At 25.6% G+C, this 24,196-nt stretch overlaps 1 protein-coding gene across 2 annotated transcripts in view; it reads left to right on the top strand.

Moving 5' to 3' along the window:
* Positions 1-24,196, top strand: part of LOC122848945 — an 81,309-nt gene that overhangs the window by 19,484 nt on the left and 37,629 nt on the right. For both annotated transcript variants that reach the window (XM_044147410.1, XM_044147411.1), the window contains exons 2-7: positions 1,355-1,600; positions 1,905-2,018; positions 3,553-3,744; positions 3,815-3,899; positions 4,253-4,344; positions 16,134-16,224. In XM_044147410.1, the coding sequence (XP_044003345.1) occupies positions 1,355-1,600; positions 1,905-2,018; positions 3,553-3,744; positions 3,815-3,899; positions 4,253-4,344; positions 16,134-16,224 (820 nt within the window). The remainder of the gene's footprint in view (positions 1-1,354; positions 1,601-1,904; positions 2,019-3,552; positions 3,745-3,814; positions 3,900-4,252; positions 4,345-16,133; positions 16,225-24,196) is intronic.

Raw genomic sequence — 24,196 nt, 5'->3', positions numbered from 1 at the left:
TCAATATATAACTTGTATCCGGTGGGTCTGTTTATCCACTACACTTATTTTATTTTTTTTTTTCCATAATATTTTATCAATTTTATACATAATAAATTTATATATATCTTCAACTAGAATAAATATAAAATATAAATACAATTGTTTATCAAACAAATATAAATTTTAAATATTTTTTGATAAAAATTATATCAGTTATTGAATGGCGCGCGTGGCTTTTTCAAATTTTTATTTATTCAAATATTTATACATTAATAATGATAATTTCTTTTTTTTTTTTATTGTTGTAATCATTTTTTTTTTTTTTATCAGAGAAAGAGAGAGGTACAGTTTCAACGAGAATTGCGTACTGATCGTGCGAATCGACCCACGCCTTTTCCTTCTTCTTCTTCAGCATCTCCTCCTTTCATGTCATTTTTTTTTTCTTTCATACTCGTCTACTTGGTTCATGAATTATTCAACATTATTGCAATTATACACCACTTCATACTTATTCATAGATCAACCATGTAAACACAACTTAGTGCAGACGCTAGACGTGTCATGTACTACAATTTTTCATTGAATTTTTCTATTTATTTTTATTCCAACAATTTTCAATGATAATTCATGATTATTTTTATTTTTTTTTCATTCAATATTATTGATGTGAAATGATATTGTATATATTATTTACTTATTTATTATATAATGAAATATTTATTAAACTAAATTTACAGTTATTTTTTTTAACATTTATTATGTTTTTTTTTTTTTTTTGATAAATAAAACACCTTGAAGTTGTGCAATAAAATATATAATACAAATTTAAATATTAAAGCTTTAAGAGATTTCGTCGATTTTTTTCCGAATATGAGAATACTTTGAAATTTTTACAGTAGATTATTGAAATACTAATACATTTTATGTAATTTTTTGATAATTGTTTGGAAGCTCGTTATTTTTTTATTAATTTTCAAAGTTGACAACTTTTAACATGGGCTCTTATGGAGAATGCGATTTTTGTCAAAAAAAAAGTCCATTAGAATACCAATATCTCTAATCGACAATATGACATCGTGAAAAAAAACTATCGGGTTATAAAATGGAACAAAACAAAACGTATGGAAAAAAAATAAAAGAGATTTGGAGCTTAGTTTTTTTATAATTAATAATTAAAGTATGAAAAAATTGATTTTTATGAAGAATTATTGAAAAATCACTAGAGACCTCTTGCGGATGACTTATAGAAACACAATATTTCTATGAGTGCGAAAAAGACAAAAAACAGAGGAAACAGATGTTGTCTCACTCTTCGTTTTAAAAAATAGACGAAACCCCTTGAATTAATAATAATTTAAATAATTTTTTTCAGTTGCTGGTTGAGTATGACGATGTCGAATGGAGAAGACGTGAATGGTTAATTCCACATCGTGATTTACAATTTTCATTGTTTCTCATTGAAAAAAATCTCTACTGGGCTGATAGACAAGATCCAAGACATTCAAATAGTCTAGTACCAATTGATCAACACTGTAATAATAATAATCAACATCGTTCAAATGGAAGATCAATAAAATCCACATCAACAACAAATACAACAATTAATTGGCCTGCAATTGTAAGTGCACATTTTATATAATAATATTGCTTTAACGGTATTCATTAAAAAAAAAATAACAACAAAATAAAACGGAAATGTTAAATATATTCACATGTGATTTAAATTTTTAATTAACAATATGAAAAATAAAAAAATTTAATAATGAAAATCTCACGGTTCATAGAAAACCAATTTATGTGTGTGCATTGTTGTTTAGGTGAAAGTGCACACATTATTAAAAATAAATAATTATTATTATTAAATTATTTTTGTGTTTGTTTTTTCATTTAATTATAATTTTGTTTTTTTTTTTTTATTTCAGAGCTTTTATCCGCTAGTTGCAAGAGTTGAATTGGAAAATGAATTGATGCCTGTCGAGTTTTTACATGATAAAAAACTTGAATTTATTGATTATACCACCCTCAAGCCATTTGTCGTAAGTCAATAAAAATATATTTTAATTTTAAATCAACATATTGTCATTATTATTTATCACGTAATTGTTATTTTTATTTAATTTTTTTTTAAATTGTTTTGTAATTAAAATGTCAAGTTAATTTTGTGTTAACATTTAAAACTTGTCTACATGATGAGGGTCACAAACTTAAACTATATATAAAATAAAATTAAAAAAATATAATTCATTTTGGGTTTAAAAGTTCCCTGTGGTGGTCATGGATGTATTTTATGAGAAAATTCCTTGAAAATCATCTGGAAAATGTGGCTAGCATCCTGCTGAAACTAAATTTGAAAAAAAAAAATAAAAAAAATATCCAATAAATTAATTTTATTATTATTTAAAGAAAATACTGTAAATTTTTTTTTTATGGATATAAATTTGATGACACTGAAATACATAAACAACACATGCTTGTCTTGAGATATTGAATATCTTTTGTTGAAAAAAAAATAATATATATAACTAAACGTAAATGGAAACTCGTAGAATGTTATTTTTATTTTCAATGAAATATTTTTATTTTTATATTGTCTTGGCTATATGCAATTTAATCATTAGTGTATTTATTTTTAAACTTAAAAAGTTATAGAGAATAAATGTCGACTGGATAATAGCCAAGATCCATGGGCGCCAACACATTCCCCAGTTTATTTGTAACGGTCTTTGGCAGCCTTGTATCAGGTCACGTGTACTCCAGGCTCTTTAAACATTAAAAAAACAACATAAAAATTTCAATTTAAAATACAAAAAAAAAAAACAACACATTGTATACATCCTGAGCATTTAATTTTCACTGTAAATTTTTAATTTACCTAAATTCTTTTGTCATGGAAATTCATTAAAAAGTTTTTTTCATTTAAAATTTAAATCAATTGTGTTATTCGAAAAATATGTGGTAATTTTATTAATTATTTTTTTTTTATTTTTCTTATGTAATTATGTGATAATAACTGTGTGGAAAAATATAAAACAAATGTAGGTTTTTTTTTTTTCAATTTCAATGCCAAGTAGGGATTTAAGAAAAAAAAAATTACATTTATACAAGTTAGACTTTGAAATGTTTTTGAAATAACTTTTAAAATATTTTATTTTTATTTATCAGACATTTTTATATGTAGCATTGTAAAAATAATTTATTTTCTTTTAAATTTTATTGAAGTAAGTTGAAAATAAAGTATGATAAATTTGAGTAAATCGAAATAAATAAACGAAAAATTGATCAAATCGAAACTCAATCGAAACAATTTCGATTACCTTGATTTTTTTTTTGTTAAATAAATCAAAAAGGATATTTTTACGTTGAATTTTTAATATTACAAAAATAATTTATCATGCAATTTTGTTTTATGGATAAAAGAAAAAAGAAAAAGTTGAAGAATTTAAAGCAGAATAATATTACTACCCTTGTATAAATACACAAAACTTTCCAGACAAATTATATTAAATTTATAACCCAGATAATGACTTTAATAAAAATTAATATGACTTATTATTAATAAATTATCAACAGGATTGGGAGTTGACAAAGACATCAGTAGAATGGGCGAATGCTGCAAGAAAATGGTCAGAAATGCAAGATTCACAGAGAATACTTTTGAACACACCAAGTGTACTTGTTGGATACAGAGTTGAAGTTTATCGTGCTGAAGGTACAACTCAATGGTACACTGCTGTTATTGTCGGTTACAATGAATCCACCAAGGTATTTATAAACAGCCATTTAACGATCCATCAAAATTTATCAATAATAAAAATTAAATATTTTCTTCCAGGAGTTGACAGTAACTGATGACACTGTCTTGGAAGATCACAGTGAAGATCCAGGACTTGTACAAATCAGAGTCCTTGGAGATAGAGGTCAGTTATATACACTCAAATTTATTTATAAACTTTGATTAATTAAATTTTTCAATTCTCTTTTTTTATATTACAAAAATTTTATTAACAAAAAAAAGTTTTATATATTTACTTTTTCAAGGTCGTTATGAAATTTTTTTAAAAACTTTATTTTATTTTTATGAGTCAAGTTAACTTTAAGAAGGAGAAGAAAGTTGTAACAAGATTGTTTTGTAAAATAACTTTATTTAAAGCTCTATTTTTATTAGTTAAAATATTATTACTTATTGTTTTGTTTTAATAATAACTAACCTATACACTTTGATAAGTATGTAAATAAAAAAATATATATATTTTTGATTTTATGGGTGCAGTTGTGGAAAGTATCATGAGGGGCGAGGTCGTCGGCATGACGCCGAGGAGGTCGAGGTCGTCGACTGGACTGATGACGCACGCGATCGTCGTGGTAAGTTGAACAAACATTTTTTAAATTATTATTACTATATTTCCCTTCCAGTCGAAATTTTTTAAACTGGCTTTTTTTTTTTCTCTTGAAATTGTGTCCTTGTTTGTCCAATTTTTATAATCGTTTTTATGAAAATGCGGCTCAAAAGTGTGACATGACTTGAACCTGGACACCGTCTGCGTGTTACACTCAACGACCTGACCAATTTTCTAATTAAAATTATTGTAAATTTAGATTCTAATCTTTTATATTTTCCGAATGATTATTTATATGAAAAACCTTGTAATTTATTTATTTTTTAAAGTAATAATTTGCTTCGAAATTGCGACGGTTGTTTAGTATTTTATTTCGAAAACATTCAAATAGAAATTATTAATTTAAATTATTTCTATTCAAATAAAACATTATTATTCAAGTCTAATTTAACTAATGATATTTATTATTTAATTAATCTATTCCAAGTTTTCATTTTCCATTTACTTTTTAACTTCTTTCCTTAAAAAAAAAAACAAGACTTGAAAAATTATTGTTCATTTGTAAACACATCGTGTGTGTTTCCCTTTAAGCTTTTGAGAAAATCGATATTGTGACTTTTCCGGTTGAATCTCTGTCAAAGAAATACTTGCTATTACAACACATAAACTCGTTTTTTTTTTTTCCATAAAACTTTTTCATCAAAGAAAAAACTTTTTTATTGAATTTATAAAAAAAAAACATACATCTTGTTTTACTGATTTATTTATAATTATTATTTATTCATCTTTTTTTTTCTTTCAAGTATTTTCGAAAATATATATACATTTGTGTTCAAGACAGAAGCAATTACATTTTTTTTTTTAAATTTCTATACAAGGACTCTTGAAAATTGCTCACAAATACAAAGCAATTGTTGCTTTAACAACACCAGAAATTTTCATTCTAATTCTATACATAAATCCCCTTTAAATGCGAAAAAAAAAAAAATACCCTCATTCATTTCTATGGAATTAAATACACCATAAAAGATTTAATAATGAAAAAAAAAAAAGTAAAATAACCTGTTATTATTTGCAAAATTCATACTGAAAAATGAAACACTCTTCACTGAAAAAATTTTTTTCTATTTTTAAGACAAAAAGTTCTTAATAATAGAAGTTTTCTTCTTGCAAAAAAATGGATTTGGATTAAGAAAAAGTTGATTTGGATTGAGACAAAGACTTCTTAATCCAAATCATAAAAAACTTCTTGAATCATGAAAAAAACGTCTTGGTTCAAAACAAATTGTTCATGTTTTTAGAAGTATACTTCTTGGATTATGAACAAAAGTGTCTCGGTCCAAGGCAAATTGTTCATGTTTTTAGAAGTATACTTCTTGGATTATGGATAAATGTGTCTTGGATCGAGACGAACTGTTCATGTTTTTAGAAGTATGCTTCTTGGATTATGGATAAATGTGTCTTCGACCGAGACAAACTGTTCATGTTTTTAGAAGTATACTTCTTGGATTATGGATAAATGTGTCTTGGATCGAGACGAACTGTTCATGTTTTTAGAAGTATGCTTCTTGGATTATGGATAAATGTGTCTTGGACCGAGACAAACTGTTCATGTTTTTAGAAGTATACTTCTTGGATTATGGATAAATGTGTCTTGGATCGAGACGAACTGTTCATGTTTTTAGAAGTATGCTTCTTGGATTATGGATAAATGTGTCTTGGACCGAGACACACTCAGAGAAGGATAAGTTAACAGTTAACATACCAATATGTTTACATTAAACATACAAAAGTTTAATGTTAAGATATATATATTAACAATAAACATAGATATCTTAACTGTTAACATACGCATGTTTATAGTTAACATACGTATCTTTACGCGGCCAAATATTTTGATGCGCCAGTCTACTTCTTGTCATCTTTTTTTTTTGACATTATATTGTGATACTATTCTAATTGTAATATAATATAATATGTACTCGTGTTGTCATAAATTTATTTAAATTTAGTTTTTTTGTAAATTCATTCTTAATTTTACATTCAATTTTCATATTTACATACGTAAATGTCTTCAACTATCAGCCTAACCTTCAAACTGTGTCAATTACAGACAATTACAGATATCTTAATAGTTAACATACGCATATTAACTATTAAGATACGTATGTTTAATGTTAATATATATATCTTTGATGTAAACTTATCAGCCACCACCCATTTTAACATGGCATATGTTAACATTAAACAGGATATGTTAACTGTTAACATATCCTTCTCTGTGTGCAAACTGTTCATGTTTTTAGAAGTATGCTTCTTGGATTATGAACAAAAGTGTCTCGGTTCAAGACATATTGTTCATGTTTTTAGAAGTATTCTTCTTGAATTATGAATCGATATGTCTCGGTTCAAGGCAATATTGTTTTTATTTATGAACATTTATTCTCAATAGGATTGAAAATAAAAAAAATAAAAAAAATTTTTCAATTACAAACTTGTAATTTGTAATTTTTTTTTTCCTGCAATTTTTATTTTATAATTTTTTTTCCTACAATTTTTTTTTTTTTTTACCTAACGCGGGACCCGAACCTATTACCTTAAAAACCTATCTAATCTAAACCTGTGCCTTAGCTCGCTTAACCACGGGCGCGATATGGAAACGGGAAGTTATTTGTATTACTTTAGTGACAAGATATTTTTTTTTAAATTTATTATACAAATGAACTGAAACTACACGTATATATATATTTTTTTATAATTAATTATTAAATTACTATAATATCATTCTTTTGTTATATCGAAACATTTTATGTTTTCCAAATAATTGTTAAACATATAAATAACATTTTATCATTATTATTATTTAAGAATATAAACAACAATAATATAATAGTTAGAATTATTGAAAAATTTAAGATTTACTGACTGTAAAGAAAAACTTAATTATAATCGAAAATTGAAAAAAAAAATGTATTATTTTTTTAAAGTTTTATCAAGTACAATTCTAAAAATAAATTAAATCAAATAAATGTTAAATTTAATTTATTAAAATACAAAATGTGGCAATATTAAATCGACTCAAAATACTATAGCATTTAAATTGTTTATATTCTTAAATAATAATACTGATAAAATGTTATCTAAATGTTTAATAAAATTTAGAAAACATAAAATAATACAATAGTACACTAAAGTAATACAAATTGATACGTGGTAGTTTTAGTTCATTTGTTCATGTAATAAATTTAAAAAAAAAAAAATATCTTGTCACTAAAGTAATACAAATAACTTTCCGTTTCCATATCGCGCCCGTGGTTAAGCGAGCTAAGGCACAGGTTTAGACTAGATAGGTTTACGGTCACAGGTTCGGGTCCCGCGTTAGGTAAAATGTAGGAAAAAAATTATAAAATAAAATTGCAGGAAAAAAAAAATTACAAATTACAAGTTTGTAACTGAAAAATTTTTTTTATTTTTTTTATTTTCAATCCTATTGAGAATAAATGTTCATAAATAAAAACAATATTGCCTTGAACCGAGACACTTTTGTTCATAATCCAAGAAGCATACTTCTAAAAACATGAACAGTTTGTCTCGGTCCAAGACACATTTATCCATAATCCAAGAAGCATACTTCTAAAAACATGAACAGTTCGTCTCGATCCAAGACACATTTATCCATAATCCAAGAAGTATACTTCTAAAAACATGAACAATTTGCCTTGGACCGAGACACTTTTGTTCATAATCCAAGAAGTATACTTCTAAAAACATGAACAATTTGTTTTGAACCAAGACGTTTTCATGATTCTGAGTTTTTATGATTTGGATTAAGAAGTCTTTGTCTCAATCCAAATCAACTTTTTCTTAATCCAAATCCATTTTTTTGCAAGAAGAAAACTTCTATCTGACAGAAGTTTTTTTTTTCAGTGTTAATATTAAAATTTTCATTGTAAGGTATTACTTCATTCCAGTATTTAAAAAAAAAATAAAAATATAATTTTCATAAATCAAATTTTTCTGTAACATTCAATTCCGAAATAAAAAAAGTGAAAGCCAAGTTTTTGTATGAGTGAGTGAATGAATTTAAGGGTTGCCAGACAAACGTTGTGATGGATTTCGGTCGAGTGTTTGAGTGAACAAAACAAGGATTACGATCAAGAGAACTCGAGTTACATCTATATATATTATATACAATGAATATGAGAGTAGGTTGATGTCTGTAGCAATTGTATATGATGAGTGAGAGAAAGGGTTGATGTAGTTAAGTTACAAAAAAGAAAGAAAGGGTAAAAGAAAATGGAAATAAAAAATAAAAATTTGTGGTGATGGTGGTGGTAAAGATAGATGGTTTAAAGGGGTATGTATATATGTACATTGAGAATATGTAAAGGGGTGCGTTTTGCGAGAATGTTGAGGGGTGGTGGCGGTCGGTAGCTGTATTGATTTGCTTTTGGTTGAAAAGCAACGTTAGAGGGGTAAAAGGAGAATATATAAAGAGGAAAAATAAAATAGTGGGAGGTTATATTTTAGAGAGGGGAAAATGAAAATTGTAGACATAATATTTCTCTGTATGTATGTCTGGTGATGATGGTGATGGTAGTGGTGGTACTATGTACAACTAGGGGTAGGTTATAACGTTGACTCGGTTCTGGTCTGCTCTGGCTTCAACCCAGCCAGTCTCAAGTCCTCATTTTATTTCTCCTACTTGCACCATTCATCCCTCTATATATATACACGTCTTTTTTTAATTTTTTTTTTTTTTACATTCTCTGTCTACTTTCATCGATACTTTTTTCATCGTGTTTACATCCGCCAACTATAATAGCTCCATAAACATTGAACCTTCGACCCTATTTTTCTCTATTTTTTTTTACTTTTTTTTATTTTCTTTTTCATCACCTCAGAAAAATACATATCGATTTGTTTTATTTTTTTGTTTATTCATCAAGGTTAAGCTGTAAAAAATGAAAAATCGCAATAGAAATTTTTTTTCTATATAGAAAAATTTCTATCGATTTTTCATTTTTTTTCTATAGAAAAAAAATTTCTATTGATTTTTCGTTTTTAATTAAATATATATTTAATTAATATTAAATATAATATTTAAATGTTTTTATACAAAATACTAAAGTTTAAATTCAATTCACCTGTTTTTCAACTGGTGAAATAATTTATTTAATACCAATTTCGACATTCCATGGTGTCTCTTGTATAGTGGGGTGAATAAATTGAGCAACAATGAGATAACGAATACGCGAGATGAATAGAAAAATATATTTATTATTATTATACAACGTCACTGCAGTGTAAATTTATTTCATTTATATTTCATCTTGTATTTTTTATATATATACATTGAGTTGTTTTTTATATTGTCCTCGTTTTATTAAACTGGTTTTAACATCAACGAAAAACCATGTTATCATGTTATTTGTTTTTATTTTACTGACCAGTTTAAAATTATTAAATTACAACCAACAAAAAACTTCCAAAATTATTTATTAATATACATTCTTTAATGCTTCTTTTTTATCAATGTAAAAAGCAGTATTAAATATATTTTTTTTACATAAAAAAAAGAGTAAATATTGGTTTATTGAATTTGAAAAAAAAAAAAAAAAAAACACTTGTATCAATTTTATTATTACAAGTTAAAGTATGTGACCTCCTTGTTGGCTGGTTATCATTAATGCTTTGTACATGTGTGTAATATATATTACAAACTTTTGTGTTATGTGTATAGTTTGATAAATAATTTAACCAAACTTTAACAGCGTGAGAGAATTTGACCAAACTCATTGAAAACCTTTGTTGCATATTTATATGCATACTAATAAATTACCTGAGTTAATAAATTACCTGTCAATACATCGATAAACACGTAATTGTATAAATTATAATTAAACATAATATAGCTTATTACTTTTTTGTTTTGTATAAAAATATTTGGTTTATCATTAACACCAGCCTCTTTATCAAATTATTTTTTGTCTATTTGTTTGGTTATTTTTTTTGGCAACAATAAGTCTATCAAATTATTTGATTGAGTATTTACAATATGGTCATGAAAATATACCCCATAAAATGACAAGAAGAAAAATAAAAAAGCCACTCTTGTCCCTGTTAATCTTGTGAGGAATACAAGTATAAAAAAAAATAATAAAATAAGCAGCCATATAAAAATGAAAAAAAAAAAAAAAATTGTGAAATACGAGGATCTTCGTTACAGCCCGGGCACAGTATATAATATCCACAAACTCCATAGCATCAGGGAGGAGATGTTCGATAAGATACTCGAGGGTAGGCAATTCCCCTTCTTTTATTTTATATCCAACAGGACCACCGAAGGATACTTTAATCGATGCCACTGTGTCCTCCTTCTTCTCTTAGATATATTTCTCCTCTTATTTTTTTTTTCCCTACACACTTGAATCGATTCAACTTTTATCCATTTAAAGAGCTTCTTTGTAAAAATATTTGCGTCTGGATAACTTTGTGCTACTCGAAAATTGTGGCCTAGTTCAAGAAAAACATACGGAAAATCTACAAAATTTTGTCAGCTAAATTCAAAGAAACCCAAAAATAAACAAAAAAAAATACATATAAATATATTTTGCCAGAAATGAATTTAAACCATCGAAATAATTTCCACGAAATTTCGAAAATAAAAAATGCAAAATAATTACGAAATAATATGCATCAATTATTACAGAAAAAAAAAAAAATACGTAGAAAACCCGGTAAATTATATCGACCATAGCTGGTAGAAAAAAAAAAAAATTTCAAAAATGTTAATGAGATTATGCGAAAGAGTGTGTTGAGCCTGCAGCACACAGTAAAACCAGTCCAAGTTTATTATCGAGTATGCATCAGACTCCTCGAGTTTGCAATATTATCGTTTGCGTGACATGCCTAGTATCAAACTACAAGGAGGGGGTGGAAGAGCGAGGGGCGAGGGTGAAAGAAGGGAAGGGGGGCATTTAGAGGAAAGAGTTGTTTCAATGTTGGCATGAGTGTGTATAGTCTGTGTTGGCTGGGGCAACAGACTGATGAGCTGATTCGCCTTGTGTTTACGTTTACGGTTAGACAAGGATATAATCAATGTATGGACTGATAAAAAAAATAAGGATAGAAATCAGTCTCGACAATGTTGGCTTGTTTAATACATACATAAGAGAGAGAGAGAAATAATTTTGAGCACGATCGAAAGGGACTTTTGGCTTTGGGTAAAAGTGGACGCATAGTGGGAGAGAAAAATAGCTGGATTCTCTCTCTTTCTCTGCTCGCATCGTCTGTATAGATGCGCGCGCGTGGTCAAATTATGTTAGAGTGGGGGCAAATTAAAGTGACATGCCATGGTTAGAAATAGCAACTTGTAGGAGGGGGAGGTGCGATAGCATGAGAAGCAATTGATGTTGGCCCAGTAGACGGCAGCACTGTGGTCCGCGCGTATCGCTGTTCGCGTTTTCGCGTTCCAAACTCATTTCAATTAATTATACATCAAAAATAATTAATTAATTTATTCGAAAATTAATATATTTGTGAATTTTAATTATTTTTCATAAAAAAAAAACAATCATTATTTTACACTTGAGAATTATTTAAATAAATTTTTATTTTTTCTGCAAAACAAGTTTATTAAATGTGCGTCTGTGTAATTTTTTTTCAATGATTTTTAATTATTTTTATGCTTAGAAATGAAAGTTTTTTTATGTCTTGTTAATTAATATTGTGTGTGATTAAAAAAATTATTCATTGTGTGTGAATTTTCGTGTTTCTACCGGCTTGATTTATTTTTATGCACATGTTGTTACGTGTGTGTTGATAAAATTTACAATTAAACATCAGTGGTGTGTATTGAGTTATTAAAATTATTATAATTTTTTTTTTTATCATCATCATGATGGTATTGATACGAGAAATACTAAAAAACCCAGATTATTATTCGAAACACTCCTATTTTTATTTCTCCAGCTAATTATTTCTACTACACTCAATAAATTTATATTTTTTTCGAAATTAATTATCTATCCGTTTACTCCGTTTCGATAAATAAATTTTCGAATTATTATTTTTATCATTCAATCGATAACAATGTTGATTTCTGGGCTCATGAATGGCAACCCCTCAACTTTTTTTTTCACCACCCACCGACCCAACTGTCTTTGTGCAATTATTTAATATTGGATCGATACTTTCCTCATCAAAATCATCCCAACTCACACATTAAAAAAATATATCCTCAATATCAATTAATTGAATCATTAAAAATAAATAAAATTATTTATTATCATCAAGATTAGAATGACCTATAAATAAATATGGAAAAAAACAAAACGATAAGATAATAATTTTATTTTTTTATTCAATTGACCTTTTACGATCCATCATCATCATCATCATCATCATAATTATATTTACATCAGTAATGTTAATATAATTATTACTCAAATATAATAACAATATTTAATTGACATTTTAAACAGTGATTACACAAACAACAACAACTGTTATTTATTTTTAAATTAATTATTACAAAAAAACAAGGAAAAAACTTATCTTCATTGATAGAAAAGAAAATTATAAAATCGAAAAACTATGTTATATATTTTTTAATAAATAGTTAATAAATTAAACACAATATGAAATGTATATAGTAATAAGTTTAAAGCGCGTTGGTTGCCAAGTAAAGAGAGCCGGATATTACTGGTGGTTTTGATAATGTAGATGCATCATCATCATTATCATAACAATAATGATGATGATGATGATGATGCTTGACGATACATAGAGACAGTTAGTTGAGAATAAGTGACGGGTGACCCTCGTTGACCCTCTGTGGATATAAAATATCATAGTGGCTTGACTGGGTGAGTGAGCAACAAAACGAGTGGGTGGTTTAGCGGGTGGGTTGGAGGCAAGAGTAGGTAAATTGTAGAGAGGAAAAGAGGGATATATATAACAGCGGCCATTGCCAGTTTAAACGGACAGACGTGGAGAGGAGGGAAAAAAGGAAACGAAAGTAAGTCGAATGCGTAGACCGAATCACGCCCACTCCAAACTAGTTTTAATACTTTTTTTTTTTTTATTATTATAAACATTAGGTTTTTTTTTATTTAAAGTTTTATATGTTTTTTTTTTGTCGGTAAACTTTTGCTTGCTTTTGCTTGATATTTTGCCCATCCCTCGTGCTATTTTATATTATTACTATACTGTGTGTAAAGAAATACATATACACACAGTGATTTCGAGTAGAAAAAAAAAATAAATGCATATAAAAGTTTGTAATGAAAAAAATAAATGAGGAAGGAGAAATAGAAGGTGGAGAAAGATTTATTTAGTTTTGTTGATGCGAAATAAATAGACAAGTTTTGTGAGAAAAGAGACAGGATAAATTTATAATTTTAAAAATATATTATAGAAATTTTTTTAGGTTGTTCAATTGATCGACGAGAATATCTGCTACTTGGCAGTCATGGGCAAATGGAGGCGGTTTAAGAATGCGACATTTGTTCATGAGATTATATTTTTTTTTTACTTTTTTATTCAAGATAAAATATAAATTCATTCTTGAATAAATGATAGTTAAAAGTTTTACTTTAAATTTATACTTGATGTATATAAAATTCAATATAACTCGAGTGATTTATTCAATATTTAACGATAAAAATGATGATAATATTGGGGAAAAAAAAATCATTGAATAATTTATTATCAAAGGTATTTTTAAATTTTATCGAAAAAATTATTTGACACTGATGTACATATTAAAATTGAGTTCATAATAATTAAAAAAAAAAAAATGTAATTTATTTATCGAGTTGTATATATTTCAGTTGAATAATAATTCTTTTGACAGTATAAATTAAATTTCGAAAGGGAGGAATCGAAATAGAGATAGAAAAGTAAATTTCGAAAGAGAGGAATCGAAATATAGAGATAGAAAAATTAAATTTCGAAAGATGCATTTTTTTATTTTTCTCCCCAATTTTTATTGCAAATTGGGGTTAAAGTCAGGTTGTTTTTTAAACATCTTTTTTTCTACCCTTATTTTCTGCTCTCATCTTTTTTTCATATTTTTTTTCTATTCACCCTAACAACTCTACCATTTTTGGTGGTTGGTTCAGTGTTGCCAGAGGGCTGTTGTAAAATTCCTCCACATGTAATAAATATGCTCCAACTATTTTATTTCTTTTTGACATTTACCATACACCAGTTTCAATAACTCCTCATTAATTTACATCTATACATCATCATCATTACAAAAAAATTTAAAAATAATAAATAATAAACACAGTGACTTGATCATCAATGACTCACCTTGATTAAAAATAACCACAACTGTATTTTAAATAAAACATTAATTTTATAAATTTTATAAACCTCATAAAATTAATAATAAATAATCATTAAATACATTACGTGAGAAATTAAATAAATATATACATTCAAGTGCATCATTCAATCATTGACTCATCATATTTATTTTTTTTTATCATCATCTCATTCACTTGTAATTAATCAGCAAAATAACATTATAAAAATAAATATAATCCTTTTTTTTTTCTTGTAATTAAAACCACTCATCAGCAAATTTCTCTTTTCATAAAAAAAAAAAAAAAAAACTTGCCACGTGCAGCAGTATGATGCGTAATGCATTATCATATATTTTTTTTTCATTTCTTCGTCATCTTGTTATTTATTTTATTTTTTTAAACATAATGTTATAATATATGGTGTTTTTTTTTTTTATTTTCATTTGCCTTTTGTAGCATCGTATTACGCTTATTTATCCCGGTTGTCTCAGTGTACATGGATTATTACATACATGCACAAAGTCGTTGCCGTTTATCTGAGCTAATATATAAATGCATAAAAGTTGAACAAAAGCTTTTGAGTTGTGTGTTCTTGTTACTGTTGTTGCTGTGTACATGAGAATGGCCGACGATGAAAAATACACAGCAGGGGGGTCATATAACATTGTGTATGTTTTTATGTATATATATGCGTATAAAATGCACACGTATTGTTGTGTGCATACTGTTGCATTTTTGATCCAGACAACGAGACGATAGGTGGGACTTTAAAAACATGCTTTCTTCTTGCGGCCACACTGATGCGCGTGTTGTATTTTTTCACTGTGTATATATACACATTTATGTTCTTATACTTTTACAAAATGATCAAGAAAAAATGATGATGATGATGATGGAGAAGAAGATGAAATGAGAGTTTAAGAGAAAGGGCAAATATAAAAAAAATAACAGCCAACAAAGACACGGGATTCTGCGCGCGGCACTTGACGATTATATCTGACTTCCAGCCATGACGCTATAAAAAGATAGATGCCAAGTGGGGTAAAAAATATAAAATTGTAACGAGCAATAAGATGGAGGCAATTGGAAGCTTGTTTTAAAAATTATATACAGATATTTATATCGAGAAATTATTGTTGAAAATTTATATAATTCTTGGCTAATTTTTTCATCATCTTTGAATGATTTTTTTTCTATCGAAAATTTAGCAAAATTGATCAATGAAAATTGGAGTAAATTGTCGAAATATTGAAGATGATAAAAAAACATTTATATTTGCTCCGATTTATTTGATTTTTGTCCGAAAAAAAATCAGGTTAATTTCATTTTTGTTCGAAAAAATTTTGATGTATTTTATTTTTTGTTTCGAGTTGGCGAAATTTGGAGTAAATAATTGGAGTAAATTGAAAAAAAAAAAAAATAGATTAATAGGATAAATATAGAGGTGTTAAATTATTTATAAATATTAATATTGTTTATTTATTTTTTGTTTTTACAGCCTCGAGTTGGTAGAAGACCTCGTGGACGTCCAGTAAATACACCAATAGCTGCAGTGCCACAAAACATTGTCACCCAGCAAATTGATAAAGGTAAAAATTCATTTAATTATTGTCCTGATTATGTGTATAAATATGAGCTTCAGGGTGTGTTCATTTGATGAAAAATTATGCCATATAATTTTATGAATTCATTCATGAACTCAACTGGCGCGCGAGCATATACTCACAATTAAATTTGCCATTTTTTTTTCTCTAACCCTCTCTCTTTTTACAAGATAAAAGAAAAAAAAAAATTACATGGCAGATAAATAATAGTTATAAAAATAAAAAAAAAACCAACTCGATCTTGTAGGCCACGTTAAAAAAGAGTTTTAAAAAAAAAATAAATATAGAAAGAGCACGAAAGCGCCAGCCGGAATAAATGCTTCGAAGAACTTTACAAACCGGTCTCGACAAACAAAAGACCTCGTCTCTTACCCTTTCTCATCACCCTTCGTTTTCTATATCTTCCTTTCGTTCTCGTGTTTTGCCAAAGAAATAAAAAAAAAATTGAAAAAAAAGAACACATTTTAGCGTAGAAAAGACTGAATAAAAATAAAAAGACGAAATGCTGAGTCAGAAAAGCGGTCCAGCAAAAACGAAACTCCCCTTTGAAGTTTCGTTCAATTAATAAAATAGATTTATTTTTTCTAATTCAATTTGTCAAATAAATGAAAAAAATTATATTTATGTTCAATTAGTTTATGTGAAATTTGATGTTTATTGACTTGAATTATTTGTCCTTCAGAAATCGAAATTACCTTGGAGAACAAATTTTTTCGATATTCGAAACAAGCTTTGGAGCATTAAATTTTTGTCATATATTGTTAATATATATTTAAATCGATTGTTGTTAAAAAAAATAGACAAAATGAGAGATTTTTTGAAGTATAGAAGGTGTACACAAAGTACAAGATAAAGTTTGCCAGCTCACACAGTTTGCAAACGATAATTATTCGAGTTTTGAAACATGGTATTTGCCAAAACGAACAACGACTTTTGTGCTTGTAACACACATATATACACTTGAAATATTTATATGAAAACAAACTGTTGACCAAACTTGTTCTCTAGACTAATACAAGAATATTATCAGTCTATAGAAACTTGAATATCTGCATATTTATAATTCAACTTTCAAAGTTACAACTTTTTTTTTTTTTTTTTATTAAAATTAATTTTACAATGTGGCACAAAGTTTTTTAAAACTTTACAACTATCCTGAAAAATAAAAAATATATATTCCAAATTAAATTTTAAAATATAAAAAATAGATTTATCTTTTAACATCAAAGAAATTTTTATTATTTCTAAACACACAAATGAGTTGTGTTTCGATTTTATGCGGAGCAATTTCTAAGAAATATTATTGCATTATTTTAATTTGTTTATTTTTTTGTATAATTTATTTGTCACTGTAACCTTAACATTATGGAGCTAATAAAATTCGTTGAAAATAGGATAAATTAAATTTATTTGGCTATTCTAATAATAGATAAAAATAAAAAGTGAGTAGAATTTCGTTTCGCTGTTTTTTCTGATAGTTGAATACATATATATTTTTTTGATTTTAAAAATTTAAAATATAATAAAGTGTAGAGGTCGTTAACGCCTGTTATATTATAGCAAATTTCAACTACTGTTGAAACCCGGATGTATTAAAATAGAAAATTAAATATGTGTGTATATTTGTGTTTGTGTGAAACAAATTCGAAATGAGATGATCCTGGAATATTGCCAAATATACAAGCTAAGCATCAACGCACAGTTTAAAAAGAACTACGAGTATTTGTACATTATAAATGAGAAAAAATAAATATAATTATATTTTTAATTTATTAACATTAATGTTATTGTTGTTGAAATATATCGAGGAGGTGAATTTTGAGTTGAGACGAATAAAATTAAATTAGTTAATTAATTATAAAACTAATTAAAAATAATTTTTTTTTTCTTTAAATATTTAATTGATTGTTTAACATTTAATTGTTATTAATTTTATAAAATTTATATACGTTTTTTTTGAATTTTTATTATGCTTTTGTAAAAGCATTGAAAATTTTTGAAATTTTAATTTTTTCAAAAACAATTTAAACAGTAATTTTGCAACTTAAAAATTTAAATATTTTTTTATTTTAATTTTAAATTATTTTTTATTAAATTTAGATTGAAAAAAAAAATATATATATATATTTTTAATTAGTTTTTTAAGTACAAAATTATTTATTGATTATAATTTTTTTTTTAAATAAAATTTTTTTTATATTTAATTTAAAATTAAAAATTAAAATTTGTTTTTAAATTTAATTTCAAGTTTTAAAAATAAATAACAGTATAAATTAAAAAAAAAAACTTTTAATAAATTTTGCAAAACAAGTTTTAAATAATTTTTAAATATTCATTTTATAAAATTTCTGAATTTTAAATTTGAAAAAAAAATATATTTCTATTTCCTTTGAATCTAGGATATTTAAAAAATTTTTTTTTTCATTTTTTATTTTCATAACGTTGTTTTTAATAATATTATCATCATTATTATTATTTTTCTCTATTTATTTTGGTCGTAAAGTTATTCTCAAGAGCCGGATGACGCGAATGAAAAATGAGTTTAAACAAAAAACTTTTGAGGGTAAAAGTTGTTGAAAACTTTTACTACCAATGATGGTACTTTGAATTTGTACTTTTTCAAGTACTTTTAATTCTCCAGTAAATCATAATAAAATGAAAAAAAAGTATATATATAAATTCCCAAAGAGAGAGGAAGGAAAAGAAAGCAAAAAAAGCGGATTATGTAATTTAAAAAATATTTTTTGATTGTTAATGGAGTTGATAGAAGCAAAAAATAAAAATAAAAAAAAGACACCTGTCGTTAAAACGGTCGTGTGCCTTGCACCTGCGACCCCTCCTATACATTATTTTTATATATATCAAGCTTAAAACCTGTCCAAAATGTCCTCGGTATGTATGTAGAAAAAAAAAATTAAAAGAACCGTACATGGCACTGGTTTGGCCAAAAGAAAAAATAAATAAATGAGCAGGAGAAAAATCCATCCATCTGGTTTTTTAATTTTGAATAATTACTCTTTAAATTGACATGAACAAATAAATTTTTTATTATTACAACAATCAATTGTTATCTAAATAATTTCCATGCGCCAATAAAATTGATAAACAAAATTTCTTTGGAGAAATTTCGCGATGATATTTTCGGCGGCATTGATAATTAAAATTGGCTGTATTATTTAAAAGTTAAATAAATCATTGAATGACATGTGAATAATGCTATTTGTGATACTTGATAAAAAAATTAAATAAAAAAAATACATGTTAGTAATTTTATTCTTGAACGCCCCCAACTTTTTAACAAGCTAGGTGCGCTAAATAAAAATAACATTGCTGCCTCAATGTCTACGAGTCATCTAACAACCTACGTTTTAAAATTGCATATAATGACACAATATAATTATAAATTATTATATGTCATTTAGCCAACATCTATAATATGCAAATAGTTGAGAATAAAATGAGGAAGACATCATCAAATTTATATTTTAACTATGATTTGTTTTATATAATCATTGCTTGACATTATCGCCAGTTAAATTTGCTAATTATTAATCAAATTATTATTCGTTTAATCAATCTCATTGACACATATTTTTTTTTTAAATATCATCGCAAAAAAAAATACATCCAGAAGCTTTATTGCCAAAAGAAAAAATAAACCTGTTTCTACAATTTTTTTTTTTTTTTTCGCCAAAATGCTTTAATTTTTTTTTGGCTGTTTGAATAATTTAAAAAATTACTGGAATTTAAAGAACATATGTTGCTGTTGATAATTTTAAACAGACGTATCTCCATGGACTTACGCCTTTTTATTTATTATGAATTTTAAATCAGGATATTTGAATGTGGATTTTTTTCGTTTTCGAAACGTTTCGATTATGGCACATACGCTCTTTTAATACGACAATATATTTTCATGTTAATATACTTATAAATAACAAGTAATTCAAATATCAATAAAACATTATTATGTACTTTTAAAAGTACTTTAAAACAATTTAAAAATAAAAAAAGCCATTGAATAAAAAAGTTTTTTTTTTTTATTCTGGAGTTTCCGGGTGGTCGTATCGCTCGATAACGCTGAGAAAAAAAAATCAGACAAACAATTCTGTAACAATGATAAACAGATATAAGGGAAAAAAATCTACCCCATAGCTTTTTACCCTTGCAAAAAAAAATAATAAAAAAAAAATCATAGAAAAACCCATTCAAGTTCTCCAGTCTTGTTTGTCGAAATTGCGTTTTCTTTTTTTTTTTTTTTTCCTTTATATTATTACAGCAACTTTTTTTTTTATTTTTATTATCTTTTTCCTCTCTTTATATTAATAATAAAAATAACAATAAAATTTACTTTTATAAAAAATACTTTAACCTTATCATACTTGAAATAATTTATTTATTTTTTTTAAAAAAAACTTTAATAAAAATATTTATTAAAAACAAATTTTCTTTTCATCTTTTTTCATAATTTTTTCATACAATTTTGTTATTAAATAATATAAATTTTTTTTTTTTATAACATTATTTAAGTTTAATAATAATAATAATTGTTTTTTACGTGTAAAATAAAAAAGTATAGCGTGTTAATATTTTTATATGAAAAATAATTGAAACAAGTCTCTACTTGCGTGATTGAATTTGTTTGTATTTGTTTATGGTACATGAGATGATTGGGTCACATGTACAACTATGTATAACTATGTACAACTATGTACAACTATGTATACATGTATATATATAAATTGTATATATATTAATGTGTGTGTGTTTGAAATTTACGATCGACCATGAACCAACAGTAAAATCCGTGGATGTATTGCTATGCCCAGCTATGCCCTCAGTCTATGCGGAACTATAAAATCGTAACCGGATTCTCCAGGATAAGACAAACAAGCATTTTTTTTTTTTTCTTCTTTTTTTTTATTTATCTATATGTATATATATGTTTATAGTTTATTTGTTGAAATGTCCAAATACACCGACAAACCTGCTACATATTGCTCATCAATTTCTCTTGAAAATTAAATTTTTATTTTTCTATTTTCAAATTTATTTATCAATTATTTAGCTGGATTTATTTTACTGCATATTATTTTATATTTCATCATCAAATTGACTTGTGTTATTTTTTAATAATGGTATTTCATGTAATTGATATTTTATTTCAAGTTGTGAGAGAGAAAGCCAGAGAGAATCTTTAAATCGTGACTGAATTATAATAAAACACGTTTAAATATTTTTTTTTTTCTATTGATTTTTATATAATTTTTCATTCTTTTTTATTACTTTTTTTCGTTTTACTCTGTTCGATTGGTTTTACACTTTATTTTTAGACAAATCAAACATCAGACAAGTGAGGATTTTTTTTTTCTTTCAACAAAATATAAAATGTAGTTTAAAAAATTTTGACCTAAATCAATATTGTTGACTGAGTTAAAAATACTTTTTTTAAAAAGTTAATAAACACATAAATAAATTTAAAAATCAATATTTCAAAATTGGATTAATTAATTGTCAATATAGAGCTGTTATTATTTTAAATTTTTATAAACTTTTTATGTGTATGCAAATTGATAAATTTACAACGAGTTTATTTAACGTGAAAAAAAAAAAATGAGAAATTATTTGTTTATAGAGTTCAAACTTCATGTTGATGGAGATAATTATATTATCAATTGACAGACACTGTTAATACATAAACTTAAAACACACAATAATTTATAATAATATAAATATTGAAAAATAAAATATTTATTTGAAACTGATGAAAAAAATGGATTTTAAATATTTTTTTTTTCTTTTTTTTGTATTGGTTTTATTAAAATACCATGTGGATGGTTGTGATCAGTTGCATCCTGTAGGGATTTCAAATGCAGTGAATAAAAATATGAGAAAAAAATTTTTTTGAGGACGTTAAAGTCTTCAGGCATATCATCATCATCATACACTTCTTGGAATTCCCAGAGTATTCAACGAATTTTTGTTGGTATCTCTCCCGGTCTCTCCCTTCTCTCTCTTCTATCACATTATCATCATCATCATCATCATTTTTTTTTCTTCATCTTCTTCATAGTACAATATGTACAATATGTAAAACATTTTATCAAGTGGTCCTCATTAAATTGCAATCGTAATTCAAAAAAGTTATTTGTTAAGGGAAAAAAAAAATCCAATATTGCTAAGATTATTTTTTTTTTTTATTAAATTTCTTTTATGTTTTTTTTTCCACTCATCTTCCATTTATTTTTTCCATGAAAGATGAATCGTTACGTGTTGTCCATAATTATGAACCCAAGCAGTTTATTTTTAATGACGTCCTGGGTTGAAAAAGGTCGACCTTGAAAACTCAAGTAATTTATCGACTTTTTTTTATTATGATTTTGATATATTTTATTTCTTACTTATTTGTTATTTATTTGATTTCAATTTTTTTAAAAAACATAGAAATTAATATGGGGGATTATTGATGAAAGTTTATATAATTCTTGGCTAATTTTTATGTCATCTTTGGCACTTGACGATTATCTGACTTGATCCAGCCATAATGCTATAAAAAGATAGATGCCAAGTGGGATAAAAAATATAAAATTGTAACGAGCAATAAGATGGAGGCAATTGGAAGCTTGTTTTAAAAATTATATACAGATATTTATATCGAGAAATTATTGTTGAAAGTTTATATAATTCTTGGCTAATTTTTTCATCATCTTTGACTGATTTTTTTTCTATCGAAAATTTAGCAAAATTGATCAATGAAAATTGGAGTAAATTGTCGAAATATTGAAGATGATAAAAAAACATTTATATTTGCTCCGATTTATTTGATTTTTGTCCGAAAAAAAATCAGATTAATTTCATTTTTGTTCGAAAAAATTTTGATGTATTTTATTTTTTGTTTCGAGTTGGCGAAATTTGGAGTAAATAATTGGAGTAAATTGAAAAAAAAAAAATAGATTAATAGGATAAATATAGAGATGTTAAATTATTTATAAATATTAATATTGTTTATTTATTTTTATATAAATTTTCTTTAAAAATCAAACAATAATTGTAAAAAAAATTAACTAATTTTCATGTGCAAATTAATTAATAATTTCTAGTGTTCCATTTATTTAAATAAACTATAAAATAAATTTCAAAAATATTTAAAAAAAAATTACCCATATTAGTTTATTTATTTTTAAAAAATTAAACAATTTGCAGAATTATTTAAGCCTTGTGTTAAAAATATAAATAGACAAGAGGTTTTAAACAATAAATGTTTTCAAACACACAGCCAATCTGCGCCTTAAAATTAACACAAAATAAATTTAACTAATTTTTCATATTATCATTATTTAACTAAAGTAAATTCAAATGAAAAAAAAAATTTACAATGATTATTCAAGAGCTATAGAAACAAAAAAAAAAATCCTCGTAATGACTAATGTCCTCATATTTTAAACTAGTTATTTGCTTTTAATCTAAATCAATAATAATAATTATCAGCCAACCCATCATACTAAAAATATAAATTTTCACATCAACCAATAGATCAATCAATTTTACTTGTATTTTTATCATTTACTCATCTCCATATTTTACACGAGTTATTTAAAAGTAAATAGTAATAAAATCTAGTAAATAAACTCGTAATATATTTTGTTTTAGCAATAGCAAACACAAGATAATTGTAAAATAAAAAAAAATGATGATGATGATGATGATGGCGCGCAGAGTTAATATCCATCTCTGTGAATAAACGACTATATAAAATATATTTATGTACACAATTGTATAAAATTTTTAAACACATATACACATTCAACACGTGTAATATGTTGATTAATATATACAAGTGAACGAATGAGACACTTTATCGGTCATAAACACGCGAGTAATTATCACGCTTTGTTATCTCAACTTGTTCAAGTATTCGTCACACATCCGGTCACTGACCATTCAATGTTTTATATAT

This window comes from Aphidius gifuensis, linkage group LG2 (assembly GCF_014905175.1).
Source record: "Aphidius gifuensis isolate YNYX2018 linkage group LG2, ASM1490517v1, whole genome shotgun sequence".
Taxonomy (NCBI): Eukaryota; Metazoa; Arthropoda; class Insecta; order Hymenoptera; family Braconidae; genus Aphidius; species Aphidius gifuensis.
Note: the sequence above shows the minus strand (reverse complement) of the source record. Positions and strands in the feature narration are given on the sequence as shown.